Here is a 17,107-nt window from a genome sequence, read left to right as displayed (position 1 = left end):
CTTTAACTTGTACTTGCTGCAGAGACTAGAACAAGCAAGGAAAAGTTGAGCAATCTAATGTATCAAATAGTTTCACTGCAACCCTTACCTTCTTTAGGAAGAAAAATAAGGATCTGATGGCCATTCCTAATGGAGGATGGAAAACATACATGACATTTACAGTATCAATATACTCAGACTTTCAGTTAAAAGTCCTAGCCCACATCACTTTCTAGGACAGTTTCTAAGCAATTTATGAATGTGATGGGGCTGTTCCTGTACTGAGGCTTGAGCAAAACTAAAGCTTGCTGTTGACAGTATTCTGTCACTACATCTTAATTGGCAATAACATATACTTTCTTATATTCCTGTGATGTTTTGAGGTAGTAGATTTCCATCAAGCATTCATGTTAGCATCAGACACTTTCCATTAATACGTAATGTTAAAATCAGTTATGAAAAACTTGCAGCAGTCTTTAGCAGAAAACAAACTTGCGACAGTTTTTAGAGGAAGAATACTCTTGCAATTTCTTTCTTCAGCCCATATTTGTTCAATCAGCAGTTTTTAGATCTAGGCAAAAACTTAAAAAAATGCAAAGGGAAGGAGTTGCACTGATTTATTTTTTATTTTATTTTTTGGGTGTGGATGAGTCCTTTAGAACTAATATGGGTTGAAGGCTTTAGTCTAGCCAGCAAATAAATAGTTCAGACCTAGAACATAATCAGCTCACTTCTCCAAGATTTCCTTTAGTTCTAAAGTCAGCCAGCCAGAATTATCTGTAACAAAAAGCCTGTCCACTGCACTGTATAAGAATGTTTAAACAAGCTCATCTATTTTTTTTCTGACATAAATTGGCTGTTAATAGAGGAGGAGGACTTCACTCAGCTGTAGAAAATATGAAGGATAGTACTTTACCACTGTGCATCATACAGTTATGGCAGGTCCCACCTTAAGATGTTTCTGTTGTAAACAAACTATGTTAAAAACCACTGTCTGCACCTTTGGTGTGTTACGTTGTGGTATGGAGTGCATGGGGCTGCATTACTTTGAGTCAGAAGTTCCAGGTTTTGTGGCAGCCTTACTGGAGTAAGGCTTCGGTGAATGGTTCAACAGCATAGTGGTCCTAGCTTGTAACTCTGGGTAGGACTTAGCCTAAGTGTTTGTTGGAGGCAGGTGATAGAATGCATAAATATGATTTGAAGAGTCAGCAGAGAGGCAAAGGATTGAAGGGGCATGGAACTATCATGTGACCCTTTAGAGGTGACTTTCTAAGTGTTCAAGCCCCATTAGATAATGAGGGAGGTTGTCTGCTGCATTGCACCCGTTCTTTAGATGAAGGACGCTTTCCAATGCTGTCAGGCACATTAAATATGTTTTGTTATCTAATATTTTAATTTTTAAAATCATAGGTATCTTCAACGAACAGTAAAACACCCAACCTTGTTACAGGATCCAGATTTAAGACAGTTCTTGGAAAGTTCCGAGGTATTTAAGTTCTTTTAAGTTCTCCTATTTGTTTCTAGAGATGGTAGTCTTCAAAGCAATATATTCTCTTTGTATTGAGACCTGATCCCGTGAATTCATATGAAATCAAATTGGACTGTACCCTTCATGGGACAGAATGCAGAGGCTACTTTAGGTAATGGTGTGCCTCTGCCTGTGGAAGTGACCAAAAGCTATTTGCTGTTCAGTGACTTCTCAAGGGAGTTGGTCTGTCCCATTCTGCGTGAAGCTTGTCATACATGGTGAAAGTTCATAATTGATGTTACTGATTGTTAAGTAAGATCAAGAATTAAACTGGTGTGAAAGCAGCTCTCTTGCCTCTAGGAGACCAACTTGAGGTGTATTGGTAGGATAATGTGAAAACGCTAGCAGTGCTGCTGGCCAGGCTAGATGTTTTGTGAATAGAGGACTTCAGTCACCCATGCTATTAATCTGGCATCTTTCACAATATTAAATATGTTGTTAAAGATAAATAATATCTCTTTATAAATGTGCATAGTGGATTCACTGTAATACTGAACTGTCTTTTGGCCAGTGTCAATATCTTAGTTATATTAATAAGTCACAGAGACCTCACTAACTGACAAAAGCATCATTGATAGATAACTTACAGTGGATTTGTCAATGCTGCTGACAGACAAAAAAACATCAGATGAAGGGTAATGGCCTGACATAGGGGCCACCTTGTATGGCATATTGAGACTAGCCTGAATAATATGAATTAAATTTAAAGGTTGTTAACTTACACCCTGAGGATTTCTAAGTACCTAAGCAAATACACAGTTCTCTTGATATGCATGAGGTAGGCTTTGAACTACTGAAAAGCAAAAAGACATCAACCTTTTATAATCAGCACACAGTGCAAGTCTTGCATTACAATTAAATGTTCTACAAAATTTCTTTTGTCTAATTTGTTGTAAATCTAAGCTTTTCTGTTCCTGTGGTGGCAGTTTGTTCTCTATAGTGTACAGGTGGCTAGTTAGGACCTTTGGCTGGTTCATAACAACTTTGGACAAGTGGGTTGTTTGTTCCATTTAAATGTAAAGATGTAGAAGAAAAGTAAATAGTCTATATTTTTAAGTTTTCCTCTTGAGAATGTAGAAGTAGTAAATCTGAGAAATTAGATTCCACTATATTGAAACACATAGGAGTAAAGAAAACACTATATCCTTTTCTTTCCCCCTAGTGCCCACTTAAACCTCCATCCTTTTAACCAGTCTGTTTGCCCTTATTTGTCATTCAATTCCAGCTGCCGAGAGCGGTTAACACCCAGGCTTTGAGTGGAGCAGGAATATTGAGGATGGTGAACAAGGCTGCCGACGCTGTCAACAAAATGACAATCAAGATGAATGAATCGGATGCAGTAAGAGCTGATTTTTCAGCTTGAATAATGAGACAAATTAATGAGCCTCAACAATTGCATTTTAAAGCTGTAGAAGTAGAAAATGAGTTATTAATTTGCTTATTGGCTTGAATTCTTAGCTGTATCAGTTGACCACCCTGGCAGTATGTGGATAATTTGCTTCTTTAAAACCAGAAATGTTGTTGGTAATCTACTTTGTAATGCTCGACTCTTTCATCTTTTGTCAGTGGTTTGAAGAAAAACAGCAGCAATTTGAGAATCTGGATCAGCAACTTAGGAAACTTCATGCCAGTGTTGAAGCATTAGTCTGCCACAGAAAAGGTAACTTTACTTTTATGTGGCTGCATAAACTGAAGCACTTAGAACTGTAGGAAATGGTGATGAAACAAGAGCTTAGTCTGTTAGAGCTCTTAACTAATTAATAGAGTTATACAGTATATCTTAATGCAAAAATATAATTGTACCTTTTAGTTTAAACTGCTCTAACATTTTCATATACCTGGTTTTAATCTTAATTTTACCCAGAATATCTGTCATTCCTGAAGTTACTATATTGATTTAGCATAATTTTTTTTTCTTGCAGAGATTCAATACCAAACCTAGCAAGTGATTCTACTACAGTAGATATCCATAAATGTATCTTTAGGTCTCATGGCAAGTGTCATTTCCTTCTGAACAAAAAGTGGCTGCATAAATCCATTTAAACATCTTTTGGTTTAATATTGCTCTGTTAACTGAGTTTAAGCTCTTAAACAGGGATTTACTATTCTTAACTTGGTCCACGTAATGATCCACCATCAAGCTACTATTACAGTAAACTTTTCTGGAAAGATAAGTAGCCTCAGAATATCAGCTTTTGGTTTGCTTATTTTAGAGAGAAGCAAACCCTGTCAGTTTGTATTTTAATCACCTGTGCTGCTGTTTTGTCAAGGAATGCTTTCCATCAGATGATTTTAGAAAAACCAAAACACCAAAACTTTGATTTGTAGTTCAAGGAAGACCATAAATGTGCCTTCTGACAGTACTGTATTATGTTAAAATATGGGGTCACCTTTCAGCTCTACACTTTCAAAAGTATGTGAAAATGTCATAAGTTGCTTTGTCGTAACTTTAGCAGGAATTACTCTCTGTAGTAAAAAATTCTTTGGCCAGATGTCCTCAGGACTAAAGAGTATTTTAAGAAGTAACAGAAAATCAAAGCGTTCGTTTACTGTTGATTTGACATCTGCTCATAGATTTGAAGAAGTGTTTATTTTTTTTAAAGAGTTGTGTTTAAATTGTAAGGGGTTTAAATATCTGAAGACATTTTGCTTCTACAAACATTCCTGGTGTTCTGATGATTCTGCAGAAACAGCTCAGTTGCAAACAAATCTGCACTTTTAATCCTGAAGTAATTTGGATTAAACATTTGTTCAAAGGTCCTTCATAGGATTTAACTTTGTACAGGGTGACTAACATGGGATTTGATGAGGCAATTGCCCTAGTATTTGTTAATAAATAAGCTCAAAACTTTACCTTCCTAGATGCCAGCCATGCTGGTATGTTGGGTATTTTTTCTTTTAAGGCATATCAAAATGTGGCAATACATTACAGTACACACAGTTAAAGGTACTTTAGCCAATAAAACCATCCAACAGAAATAAATTCCACTCATGAGTGTAGTGGTTTTGTGAAATAGTTGGGTTTTTCCCACTCTGAACTGCATGGAACAACTATGCTATAGATCTGTTAAAATTTTTCTGAATTTGCTTTGTAGGTGACCTGGCTTTGTTTTGTGGGCTTGCATTTTCTCTGAACTAGGCAGTTGGATAGTACCGAAGTGACAGTTTTTTCCACGTCTTCTGCTAGATAGAGTAGGCATGACATTAACACACTCAGCAAAACATTTACTGATGGAGAGGTTTTTTGTGCAGGAGTTCTCCTAAATGTGGTTTCATTGTGATCTGCTTGTATATTTTTATCATGAGCTTTAGGAAATACAGCTTATATTTCTAAGTTGGTGAAGTTGGGATTGAAATAGGGCAGAGGTCTCTACTCCACTGATCTATGCTGCAGAGTAATATAACAAATTAACTACACTGTACTGAACATTAGTCCTGTATTTCAGAGCTTTCAGCCAACACAGCTGCCTTTGCTAAAAGTGCTGCCATGTTAGGTAACTCTGAGGACCACACTGCTCTATCTAGAGCTTTGTCTCAGCTTGCAGAGGTTGAGGAGAAGATAGATCAATTGCATCAAGAACAAGCTTTTGCTGATTTCTATGTGTTCTCAGAACTGCTTGGTGATTACATTCGTCTCATTGCTGCAGTAAAAGTGAGTACTACTAGGAAAAATACTGATTTTTGTGTTTTAAGTCACATTCCTCAACTTGTAGATTTAGGGTAAATGAATGTGTGCATTTGTACATGTCGTAACACTTAGCTTAACATTTAACTTAGTTAAGACTAAGTTTTTGCCTGAAGTTCTAGCTGAGTAAAATGAATGCATCCATGATCAGTTATTCCAATGATAAAAATGGCTGTGTTCAAAAATAGGAATGGATTAATAAGATCCAGACAAAATGTAAATGGTGACCATCATCTACTTTGAGCAGTACTAATTGTGCGTGGTATTTGGGGACACCATGCACTACTGTGTCTATGCATACTGTACTTGCTTCTCTCAGGTCACTTATTTTTACAGCATGCTCATAAATTTTCGAAAACATGATTTGACCATATTTGGTAGATAGCCAATAATTTCTGTAAATAAGAAACAAATACAATTTGTGGATCTACAGCTCTTAAAGAAAATACTCAATTTTGGTGTAAGTCATGCTGCTCAGCATAATTAGGTTTCGACATGGGAAGGGGTGTCTACGAATTTTATCCAGAAATATCTTTGAACTTACCGGGTTGTTGGGAGTATATATTTTTCTTTTTATGTTCTTTTTCTTTTTTTTAATACGTATACTCTTAATTCTTCTACCTTAGTTCATTGCTAACAAAAATGTATTGCTGAATATGTATGTAATCCATATGCATGAAAAGTTTGCTAAAATCTGCATTTAGAGAACTATTTACATAACAGAGTGCTTTGTAGTGGTTGTTTTGGTAGTATTTTGTTGAAATGAGGAACATAAAATTGTTTGGGGCACTAAGGTGTCTGCTCTGAAAAGGCTTCCTGACTACCCTGTTATTTGTGGAAGGTATTGAGCCGTGCAAGCATTCTGTCAAATGAAATGCAAGAAGACATGTGGTAGACACAGTGAGGTTTCTCTGAGTATACTTGTTCCAGTTTTATCCAGAATTACCTTTTCCTGCTAGGAATTTAGATAGCTCTAACAATTCCACTTGTTTAATAAATTTGTCTGTCCTTACAGGGTGTGTTTGATCATCGAATGAAATGCTGGCAGAAGTGGCAGGATGCTCAGGTCACTTTACAAAAAAAACGTGAAGCTGAAGCAAAGCTCCAACTTGCAAACAAACCTGATAAATTGCAGCAAGCTAAAGATGAGATAAAAGAGGTAATGTTATCAAACATTATTTTTGAGGTCAGGCTTTCTGCATTAACTCATTCATTTTGCATTAATGCGCTACTTTATACCATTTTTATTTAGAAATCACTTACTCATTTGCTGTTTTCCATATTTATTGAAATTGTTAAAAGGAATTTATTTAAAATATTAAATGTGCCCAATTGTTACTCATTGTAAGATCTGTAAGGCAGTTAATACTGTCTCTGCAGAGTCTGGGAGAGGGGAGGAGGGGAACATGGACAAGTTAAATAATGCCTTTAACTGTTAACAGATCGCTTGGCTGCTAAAGCTAAAATCCAGCTAAGATGACTAATGGAGAAATGTTCCCATGTTTTGCTTAATTATGCAGCATATCTACCCATATATATATATGTATGTATATATGGTGTAATTTCAGTAAAAATAAATCTAACATGTTGAAGTGTCATAATTTATACACTTTTTCTATCATGCTTCACTAAGGAAATTGAAGAGGTAGGACAACTTAATTATTTAACATTAATGCCTTCTAATTACGCACCAGTATTCTCCCATTAAATAATGGGAGAACATCATTGCAGATTTCAAGCTGTCTTACACAGTTACTTTGTTTGGCTTCCTCCTTGGTCGCTAACCACATGCTGCTTTGTTCTTTCTGTCCTTCAATATTTTTTCCATATGGTGTTGAAGTTAGTCATTAACTTGGCTTTCTTTTTCTTAAAAAAGGCCTTTGGTTACTGGGAAAACTTAGTGTCGTTCTTGTGTGACCACATTCTTGCTGGTTGCCTCTCTTGATGTCATCCATCCATCCATAATACAAGTGAGCCGGAACTCCTTGTCAAAAGTACTTCCTGAGTATTGGAAGTAGTAGGAAATACTCAGTGATCCCTTCTCAGTCCCAATAGTAAAAGAATTAATTATGTTGTTCAGAAAGATTTCTTTTTCCTAGTTTATTGGATGACTAGAGAAGGTTGTTAGTAAACCCACAATTTGAACGTGCTGATCGAAAGTTATTGCTGCTGTTGAAATTCTGTAATAGTAGTCCTTCTGGCAGAGAAATGGCAAAGTGGAAGCCTACACAGCTTGAGATTCATCCCTGACTCAGTTGCTTTTTGCAGATAAAAGGCCAAAGAACAGTCTTAGAAATACCTTACTGAATAAGAAGTTTCTCCTTGTCAAAAACTGTTAAGATGGCAGACTATTAGCCAGTGATAATTCGCACAGGACCTGGCATTTGGGCGTGATGAAACTGGGATGTTGGATCCATTTGGCCTGTAGAGGCTTTCACTGAAGTCTCAGGCACCTCTAGTTGCTGTGGTAGGAAAGCACAGGCAGTCTTAATCTAGCTTTTCCTTGGCTGAGTTTTGTATTGTTTCAGTTATTAGATAACTCTTCAGGTTGTTCTTCTGTGAAGGACATCCAGTTATGACTTATTGCATAGCTTCATAATGTATATCTGAAAAGGCAATAAGGGGACTCTGAATAAACATAAACTAAAAATATAAATACATAGCTATTTATTGGAACATAGATGATATTCATGTCATATCACAGTAGTAACTTGACTATGCACCACAAAATGCTTTTGTGAATAAATAGCACCATTGGATTGCTAACAGGAATATGCTATATTGAAGTATGTTGCTTCCCTACTGCCCTTTTCTGAGGAAGATTAAGTGTTACTGAATATATTGGCTCCCATGACTCAGTTAATATGTTGAGATGAACAGATACAGTTGCATTTTAAGTATCTGTTAGCCTGCATGCCTCTGAAGTGTGAGGCTGATAGCTTTTTTTCCACAGTATATTTAGACAGCTAGCTTAAATTCAACAATATAATAGGGTGTAAAAGCAGTTATAAGATAATGTAGATGATGATGTTCTCTTACTGTATAGCTGGATGTCTTTTCCCTTAAACTAAGGAGAAACATAACCTAGTGTCATGTATTGTTACATGAATTCCACACTCCCAGTATGGCAAAACCCCACAGGCAACATCACTTCCTCTGAATTTTCGTTTTGTGCTCTTCTTACCTGCAATAACTTTTCTACTCCTGCTTTCTATGAAAACATTTCCCATTGAACAAGAAAGCACGTGCTTTGGCTTGCCTGAGCAACGTGCGTTCTGACTGGAAAGCCAATAAACATGTCCTCAATAGCTTGTGATCTGCAACAGAAATATGATACATACTTGGCCATAGGCGGAGATGAAGATTTAATCACCTCTTCTGGGATTAGGAAAGTACAGGGAACTAAGTTTTGAGACCCTTCCACGCTTGATTGGACAGGTAGTTGCAGAAAGCTTACAGGTTTAGATTCCTTTTACAGCAGTGTTTGTAAATGGAATAGCAGGTAAAACTTGAGACCCTTTTTCTTTTCTAAAGAATTTTTAAAAAATGTTATCAAGTGTTCCTTAATAGCAACATGAAGATATTTTTACATTTCATCTACAGATAGCATTACCTTAGAGATACCATTGTCTTCACTGATCTGATGCCATCCTATTATACAAATTGTTACTTTGAAATTGTTATTGTAAGACTTTCCCTTAAGTATGCCAAAAAACCAAATAGGTCCTTTTCAGCTCTTGAGTGACTATCACTAATATACTAAAAAAAGTTTGGCTACTGATAGACTGAATGGACAACACAAAATTTTATCTCTGCATGTCTTTCCTTTGCCAGTGGGAGACAAAAGTTCAGCAAGGGGAAAAAGATTTTGAACAGATCTCCAAAACCATTCGCAAGGAGGTGGGAAGATTTGAGGCACGTATAATTTTGTCCAAGTAAATGCAAGTTTTACTTTAGATAATATTGATATTCCAAGTAAAATTGGTGAAGAGGTTAATATGCCATAATTTATTTATTAACAGAAGGAACGAGTGAAAGACTTTAAAACTGTTATTATCAAGTACTTAGAGTCGTTAGTGCAAACACAACAGCAGGTAAGATAAATTTTAAGTTTTGTACAAGTTAATATTTAATACGTTCCATATTAGGTTAGTTTAAAAAAGACAGGCTTTAAGTATAGCAGTTTCTAAAACATAAAGAACTACTACTAGCCTGTGCTGTATTGGAGAACCACACAGTTGATTGCAGTTTCCCAGCTGTTGCTATGCTACCTTGCACAGCTCTAATTCAGGGAAGCAAGTGAGAAGCTCCCTTAGGGATATGGGCGAGTGGAGAGTCTTGTCATCTTCTTCTGAAACTGAAGTAATACTTTCACTTGTAGGTTGGAGTAAATTTTAATGAATATGTACTTAGACTTACTAAAAAGACTTGAATACTTGAATGCTTATTGCTCTTTTTAAAAAGTGTAAAATATTACTGAATATTGTAAAGCAGTAAACCAGTTTCCAGTGACTCAGAGTAGACCTTGTTCCCAGAAGATTGTTTAGAGTCTTTCCTTTGTCCATTCCGGGAATATAACCCTCTGGCTTTGTTTAATTAAAAAAAAGTGGTACCCTTAGAGGTAAGAATAGCAAACTGAGCTTGCAAACAAAGTCTGTATAACTCTATTCTATAGCATTGTGTTCGATGTGTGGTAACAATCCTGTTGCTACAAGCAGATCTGTGTATTTATTACCTGTATTTTTTCTTGCATTATGTAATAATATGAATGAATAATATGAAGCACCTATGTTCTTATTTTGTCCGGTGGAGACAAGTTTACCACAAGAGGAGGAAGGTATATGTGTCTTCTTTTCCAGCATTTAGTACTTAATAGTGTTTTTCCCTTCTCTTCAAGCTAATAAAATACTGGGAGGCATTCCTACCTGAAGCCAAAGCCATCGCCTAAAAGAAGAATATTCCAATGACAAGACACTCTGGATATTTGTCCTGGATAAAACTAAATTCCACAGTGAAATCACTTTAAATCATCCAAATAAACCACTATCTATTTTATGAATTAACATGTGGCTTTTTTTATATACTACAGCATTTTATTAACAAGCTGCATGTCCTGACCCTCTTTGAAGTGGACTGTGGCATGATGTTCTGCAATACATTGCTGAATTGAACACTATTGTGTCTTAATACTTGCACTGAAACGTGCACTGCAAGGCCAGAAAGCTGATATTTTTGTTCTTTACAATACAATGTTCTGTAGTATGTTTACCTGATCTTTATGAAATAAATTTAATTGCATTGATTAATGTTCACTTAAACATTCCTGTACAAAATCATGTTTTTGTGATTACAATAATAAAGGGATGTACTGTGTGAAACATTAAACACTGCTTTTGTGTCTGTAGATATTTACTGGTGTTCTTAGAAGTAGCATTTAAAACAAATTGACTTTATATCAAAGGCAGAAACAACACTTAATAAAGAATGCTGGAGATGATATTAAACATCCACGAGTAAGTATTTGTAGTAAACTATTCTGGTTTTTAATTCTTTGTTACAGGTATTCTTTTCACCTGAAGTTATTACTGCTTTGGTAAACGGTAATGCGTTATTACTCGTAGGGTCAAAAGACTAATGCTTGGGCAACAGACAGGCATAAACCGAAATCTCTTCGAAGTGTTCTACAAAGCTTCTGAAGGGTCAAGATCACCTGCATGGTCAAATACTGATGTCCTACTGGACTGATAAACTTCATCAACTGTCTTCAGTGGTCTCCAGATACAAAAAGAAGAAAATTATGCAATAATTCTGGTAATCGTTGAGGAAGAAAAGTAGGTAATTGAGCTGAGTGAAAGCTAGTTCTAAGGACTAGCATTCTACTTGGATTTTCTTGAGTAGAAAATACATTTGCAGGGACTGGTTATATCTTCTGTAAGAAATCAGAGCAGCTAAATGTTTTTCTGAAATACATAATATTAACATAGGATGTACTGCCCTGTCATTTTAATGACATACTGAACTTGTCAATGGCATGTATTAATATTAATGGCAGGTATTAATACTAACAAATTTTAGACAAATGTTAATCGTATAAAATACAAGAGAAGCTGTTGCTTTCAGCTAATCATAAGACTGCAGGATAAGCCCATGAATTTGTATTGTATTGTCAAGTGTAAAGAAACACCCAATACTATTTCTGAACAGAATGGAAACCTAAATTCAGCTGGAAGATCACACCCTCTGATTTATGCAACAAAAGTAGCATAAACTTTCCAGATTGGTGTCTCCTATTGTTTCTGTACAGAGTTCTGTTGACTCAGTATTTCTAGGAATTCTCAAGGAAACTAATACAGAAACTGTTTCTTTTTTAAAGTAAGTTTATCAAGCCTTTATCAAGGATCTTTTTAAATGGTGAAATGGTAAAACCTTAAGCTTGTAATACCTTGTGCATCAGTGTTTGTTAAGTCACTTAGCTTGTAACTGCTTTTTAAAAAGCTCAAGTATGCAACAGGTTTATGATGAAGAAATTGATCTAGGTATAACACTCTACTAAAATGTTATGATATACTTGACTTTGGCTTGCTCAGTGCTAATGAAAATTGGCCAACAGCTCAACATTAAACTTCAAATTTGTTCCAGTGAAAGTGGGTACTTCCAGAATTAAAGACACAGTTAGGACATGCAAAGCTCAAAATGTACTTCCATGTACTTCCATGATCTTTTTTCTTTAAGTGTTTCATCCAACTTTCTTAGCTCTTGACCTTTTTTTTTTTTTTTTTTTTGCTTCTATCAGGATTAGAATTCAGTTGAATTATGGGTCAGCTTTCTTCTCTCTGTGATGAATGAGAAATAGCTTTCACATTAGTCTCCTAGCAAGGATTAGTCTGACTTTGTCTATATTAGACAACCGAAAACAAGAATGAGTTGTGTAGGGTTGTAGGGTTTTTTTTTCCTTAAAACCAGAAGCCTGTAGGAGAAGAAAAGGATAATAGCATTCCTGGAGTTCAGTGTCACAGAGGGTTGCCAATACAGAAAATCTGTAGTCTTTTTTTCCATCACAAGGTTAATTTGAACAGAAGACTCAGATCAGCTGACACATTCGGCCAGCATAAAACTCTTGCTGTTTCAAGAATGTGTTAATTTATTTTGCATATATTTCCCCTACATTATGAAGGTTGACGGTTTGCTTATTGTCTTTCCTAGTACGATTAACGTCCGTACTAGCAGATGTTTCTCAAGACAAGTGAATGGAGGTGTTGCTGGACTATTTTCTCTGTGGAGCTCACTACAGGATCTTGTACTAAATTAAAAGTGTTGCTTCCCTGAAACTCCAAGCCAGTGTACCACTGAAGAATCACTATCATGAACAAAATGAATGTTTGCAAAATGGTGAACTACATTTGGAATGCTGCATACGAGATAAGGTGCTACTGAAGTCTAGTTTACTTGTTAGGTTAAAATAAACGCTGTAAATGTTCACAACAGTTTTAAATCGTCCCCATCCCTGTATCCATCAAGTCCATGGTGCTTTTTGAATTAAAAATATATGACATATGGCTCAAATTGAAGACATTGTTACCTCTTTTCAGTCTACACTAAGTCTCTGATTTTTTAGTTACTCTCCATTTTAAAATGGAATATTCTGCTTCCCTATCAATTATTCCTTCTTCTACCTCTCCTAAGTTATTTCCCTCTGAAGGCCTCATGGGAGTTTGTGTTTTGGCATCTCTGGAGTTCATGCCCCAAATATGTCAGTTTCTTTCAAATTCTGGTGGAGATGAGCTGCTGGCTAGTATATCCTGTGCATTTAAGTGAACAGCCAACATCCACTAAAATTACATGTACAGTGAAATGATTGTATTAAAGAAAAACAAAAAGGAATAAGGAAAATTTTTTTTCTGTCCTTCCACTTCAGAGTAGAACAGGCTGTTTAATAATTTCAATCTCTGGCAAAATATGAGTCCATTACAACCATGTGAGGGAAAAAAAGTTCCGTATTAAAACATCTAAGGAGCTGAATTTTCAGGTTGTTCAAAATGTTACTTGTTATCTGCTAAGGGGATTTTTTTTTTTTTTAAATTCTTGTCTTCCGTAGTTGAATGGTGGGTGAGCTTGCTAATAAGTAAAATAACTTTTGACTTAACTGGTAAAACACTACTTTTTTTTTCCAGATCAGTGAGAAAATGACTAACATAGGGATCTGGTTTCTATCATTAAGAAAGACGGTCTCAGAAGAGTATGCAGGGCAGCTTGGGCAGAATCATTCTAGCAGGATATTGCTATGAAAACTAAACTAAAAGACATAATGCGATGAAAATGGAAGGGCAAGAAAAGACTTGAGATAAACCATGTATCTGTGGTTTAGAGAGATCAAGATAAGAGCACAAGGATGGAAGATAGCACAAATCATGAGAAAGGAAATGCTTTATCTTAGCCTCACATCCTATGTGGAACTTCTAGAGGAGGTCTCAGAAGGGTAGAGGAGCACTGCACCGTATAAAAACCTGCAGTTATCTTACATCATACTAATGCATTGATTTTCCCCCCTTGGCCCACCCACCCATGTGCACACACACTCAAGCTGTTCAGAAAACTACCCACCTACCAGCTCCAAATATTGTGGCTGTTAGAAGTACTGAAGTTTTCATTTGATTCTGTGAACTCATGTAGAAAACTGACTGACCTTTCCGGAGCTATGATTCTGCCTGTCTTCTTTCCACGTGGTTGTGTTTGTACTCGCTGATGAAAGTGCTTTGTGATGTTTTAGAAACCAGTACACCACTTCAAAAAAAATGCAGCTAAATCTTCAGAGGAGGAAGACGTGAACCCCTTAAAAAGCAAATGCTGGTTTACGCAAAGTTTTACCAAGTATGTTGAATTTTGCTACTGTATGTGTAGGAGGACAGTGAGGTGCAAGTTTACTTAAAACCAGTCTTTCTGATAGCAACTGAAAAATCATCAGACTGAGTTTCTGATCTTATTAAGGACTATCTTTTTTCAATCTGGCCTCTTGTTTTGATGTGTACGTTACTTATCACTTTGATTAGAATTTTTATATGCATTTCTTTGCCTACTTCTATTCTGGAAACTAGCCATTCAGAAAGTCCTTTAATTATGAGGATTAGTGGAAACTGATCTTTCAGAGTTTGCCTATGTTCATTCCTTTTTCTCTCCCGTAAATCATTCTAGCATGGTGAATGCTGAATCCCCCCCATAGGATGAATTGCACAGTGACAGCTTTGGAAAAAAGAAAAACAGAATTGGCCAACAACGGGGGGGAGGTTGTTTTGCTTTCAAAAATATATTACATTTTTAGGTTATCTGAAAGTTTGATTGTGAAAATGCCACGTTCTTATTCAATTAAGTGCGGCATACTTCACTGATGGGACCTGATTCATAGTTTCTCTAATCATGAAACGTTAAGCTGTAGTCTTAATGACAGGTAACAGTTAAAATTGGAGTATATTTATTCATTGATTTTACATTCTGGATCAAGTTAACTTAAGACTATAACCCAAGATACCGATACCTGTAACAAAAACCAGCATTGAAGACCATCACCTGCAGTTCCTAGAAGACCTTTTGGGGCCTGCTCAACAGACGATTTTGAAGGAAGCCTATGTAATTGTTACCAGGAGTGCTCAACTCTTTCACTGTTTTGCTTTTAAGATTACTAAAGTGGTTTTAATACGTTACACCCATTCAAATCAAGCGACATTTAAAATATATTCCTCTTGCTTTGTTGTTTGTGGGAATCATTGTATCATTTGTGCAATTAGTTTTCAAAAACAAGAATCCTAGATGGTTTTCAATGCGCGTTGATAGCGTTTTATGAATTAATGTTTCTTAAATTTTTGCTCCTCAGTGTATGAGACAGAAAGACAATCCTTGGCCAGTCAGCCATGTGGAGAAATCCTATTTTTTCTTTAGATGTAATTTTAAAGATTAGCCAACTAATGATGATATATTGTGCAAATTAAGTATTTAACATTCCAAAACATATTGACGTATTTGAATTCAGCTCACCATGTAATCTTCCTTGTTCCTCTTGGCTGATGCACAGTCAAAAGTTCCATTATGTAGTATTGAATTTGAAACCAAATTAATGTCTCAAACTTTTCTTTGTTAATAAGTTCTACGATATTCGGGAGAAAAGTAGCTTTTTGAAATAATTGGTTATTCGATTGCAAACTACAAATAGTGCCCCTATGAAATTCTTCTGCTGGATTCTCAGTGTAAATGCATTACAGCATAAATGATGTCATTGGAATTGTCCCTCCATTTTGTATTAGGGGAAGAACAGAAACTGAGCTTGAAGACTGGAGTCTTAACCAGAAACTAAGAATAATTATAGCATGATAATTATTCTCCAGCGTGCCCACATTTATCAGCCTGATTAGACTATTATTATATGGCCTGCCTTGCCTTGGAATGGTTATAATGTATTTATCAAGAGTATGCTTCGGGGGAAAAGGGGATTCCTTATTCACTCCCTTCAGTCATCACTGTGTTCCAAGGACATGGTCCCTACAGTGAGAGCACACAGGGACTTGAAACATGCTCACTCTTGTCACCACTACCACAAAGCAGTGCTGAGACCGTCCTGCTGGTCGTCCGCCGTTGAGGATACTGGCACAAGAGCAGGCAGCATTGTGCAGAAACAAATGCCTGAGGGCTATCTTGCTTTGATTTCAGGTCATTTTTTATTATGGCTGTTACTTCGCTTTAGTTTAGCAAAGTGAACTAGTGTTAGTTTGCTTTAGTCCTCTTGGTTTTAGTCAAAAGCCTTCTATTTTGTATTGAGTTCTTCAGGTCACAGGTCTTTACTTAGAGCAAAATATAATTAAATTTAGCTGTCAGTAAAACGGAGAAATGGAGGATCATTTTTTCCCCTGATGTTACTAGTCTAGAAGGAAGTAAATCAGTTTTCAGAAGACATTTCAAAAAGCTGATCTTAGAAGCACTGAGATAGCATAATCACAGAGGTCAGATAAAAGTAATCACTTGTTTTCTGTCCATTTTTGAGGTATGTTTTTATACTTGACTCTGCTTATGCAAAATCAAACCTTCAATACGAATGAATTTACAATGGTAGCTGCTCTTCAAAAGATCAGTGAGACATGGTGAAGTTGCACGCCTTAACCATTTAGCCTCTGAGACTCTCCAGCATTCATAAAACTTTACAAGGTGAGTTCTAAGGTACTGCCATCTCACACAACTATGGTTTGCTGTCATTTTGCAGTGCTTCCAAATGGTTTGAAGCTTGGGGTTAGCACATTTGCGTGAGGTGGGAGTGTTACCCTGTGCAACAGCATTGCCTACTAAACGCATCCGGTATTCCACCCTCTGTTTCTGCCTCCACTGCAAGTCATCAACACAGCTGCTTGTTTTGGGGGGTAAGAAGTTTTCTTTAATTTCCCCAGCGACTAGAAATCATCTGCGCTTCTCTGAAATGGTTTGGTTTGCTCTGCTATGTAAGGGAGTGAGCAGCAGCTGCTCAGGAACAGCCACAACATGGGCAACTTTCCTCCGTGCTGAACTTTTTTTTCCCTTAATTTCATGTGTCAGTTCACAACCGGCATTATGAAAGGTACTGTATTTGTACAGCTGTCAGGAGTTTGTTGACTGAGCAGGCATACGAAGTGGTTTTAGCTGTGGCGTAAATTTAGGGCTGGATAAATTCATCCCTTTGGAAGTTAATTTCTTTTCTCCCCGTGCTGCTGTGCGCCAAAGCAACGCCGCTGCCCTGGAATATTAAAGTAGTGCTCTCACACTTTGTTTTTAAAAATACGGTGTTTCCAGAGGAACCTGCGCTGTTCTCACCTCAGCCCCCAGCACTGGGTACCATGGCGGCGGCGCACCAGCTCTGCTGGCCGGCCGGCAGCCCCGTACCCACCCCGCGGAAAGGCCTCGTC

General features: G+C 36.7%; 1 protein-coding gene across 1 annotated transcript in view; it reads left to right on the top strand.

Moving 5' to 3' along the window:
• Positions 1 to 10,572, top strand: part of SNX2 (sorting nexin 2) — a 35,661-nt gene extending 25,089 nt beyond the window's left edge. The window contains exons 8-15 of the mRNA XM_059833302.1: positions 1,390 to 1,465; positions 2,733 to 2,846; positions 3,074 to 3,167; positions 4,954 to 5,159; positions 6,208 to 6,351; positions 9,027 to 9,107; positions 9,215 to 9,286; positions 10,090 to 10,572. Of these exons, the coding sequence (XP_059689285.1) occupies positions 1,390 to 1,465; positions 2,733 to 2,846; positions 3,074 to 3,167; positions 4,954 to 5,159; positions 6,208 to 6,351; positions 9,027 to 9,107; positions 9,215 to 9,286; positions 10,090 to 10,140 (838 nt within the window). The 3' untranslated portion in view covers positions 10,141 to 10,572. The remainder of the gene's footprint in view (positions 1 to 1,389; positions 1,466 to 2,732; positions 2,847 to 3,073; positions 3,168 to 4,953; positions 5,160 to 6,207; positions 6,352 to 9,026; positions 9,108 to 9,214; positions 9,287 to 10,089) is intronic.
• The last annotated feature ends 6,535 nt before the right edge of the window (positions 10,573 to 17,107 follow it).

The sequence above is a fragment of the Gavia stellata genome, chromosome Z (genome assembly GCF_030936135.1).
Source record: "Gavia stellata isolate bGavSte3 chromosome Z, bGavSte3.hap2, whole genome shotgun sequence".
NCBI classification, from domain to species: Eukaryota; Metazoa; Chordata; class Aves; order Gaviiformes; family Gaviidae; genus Gavia; species Gavia stellata.
The sequence above is the reverse complement of the archived record's forward strand: the minus strand, read 5'-3'. Positions and strand labels throughout refer to the sequence as shown.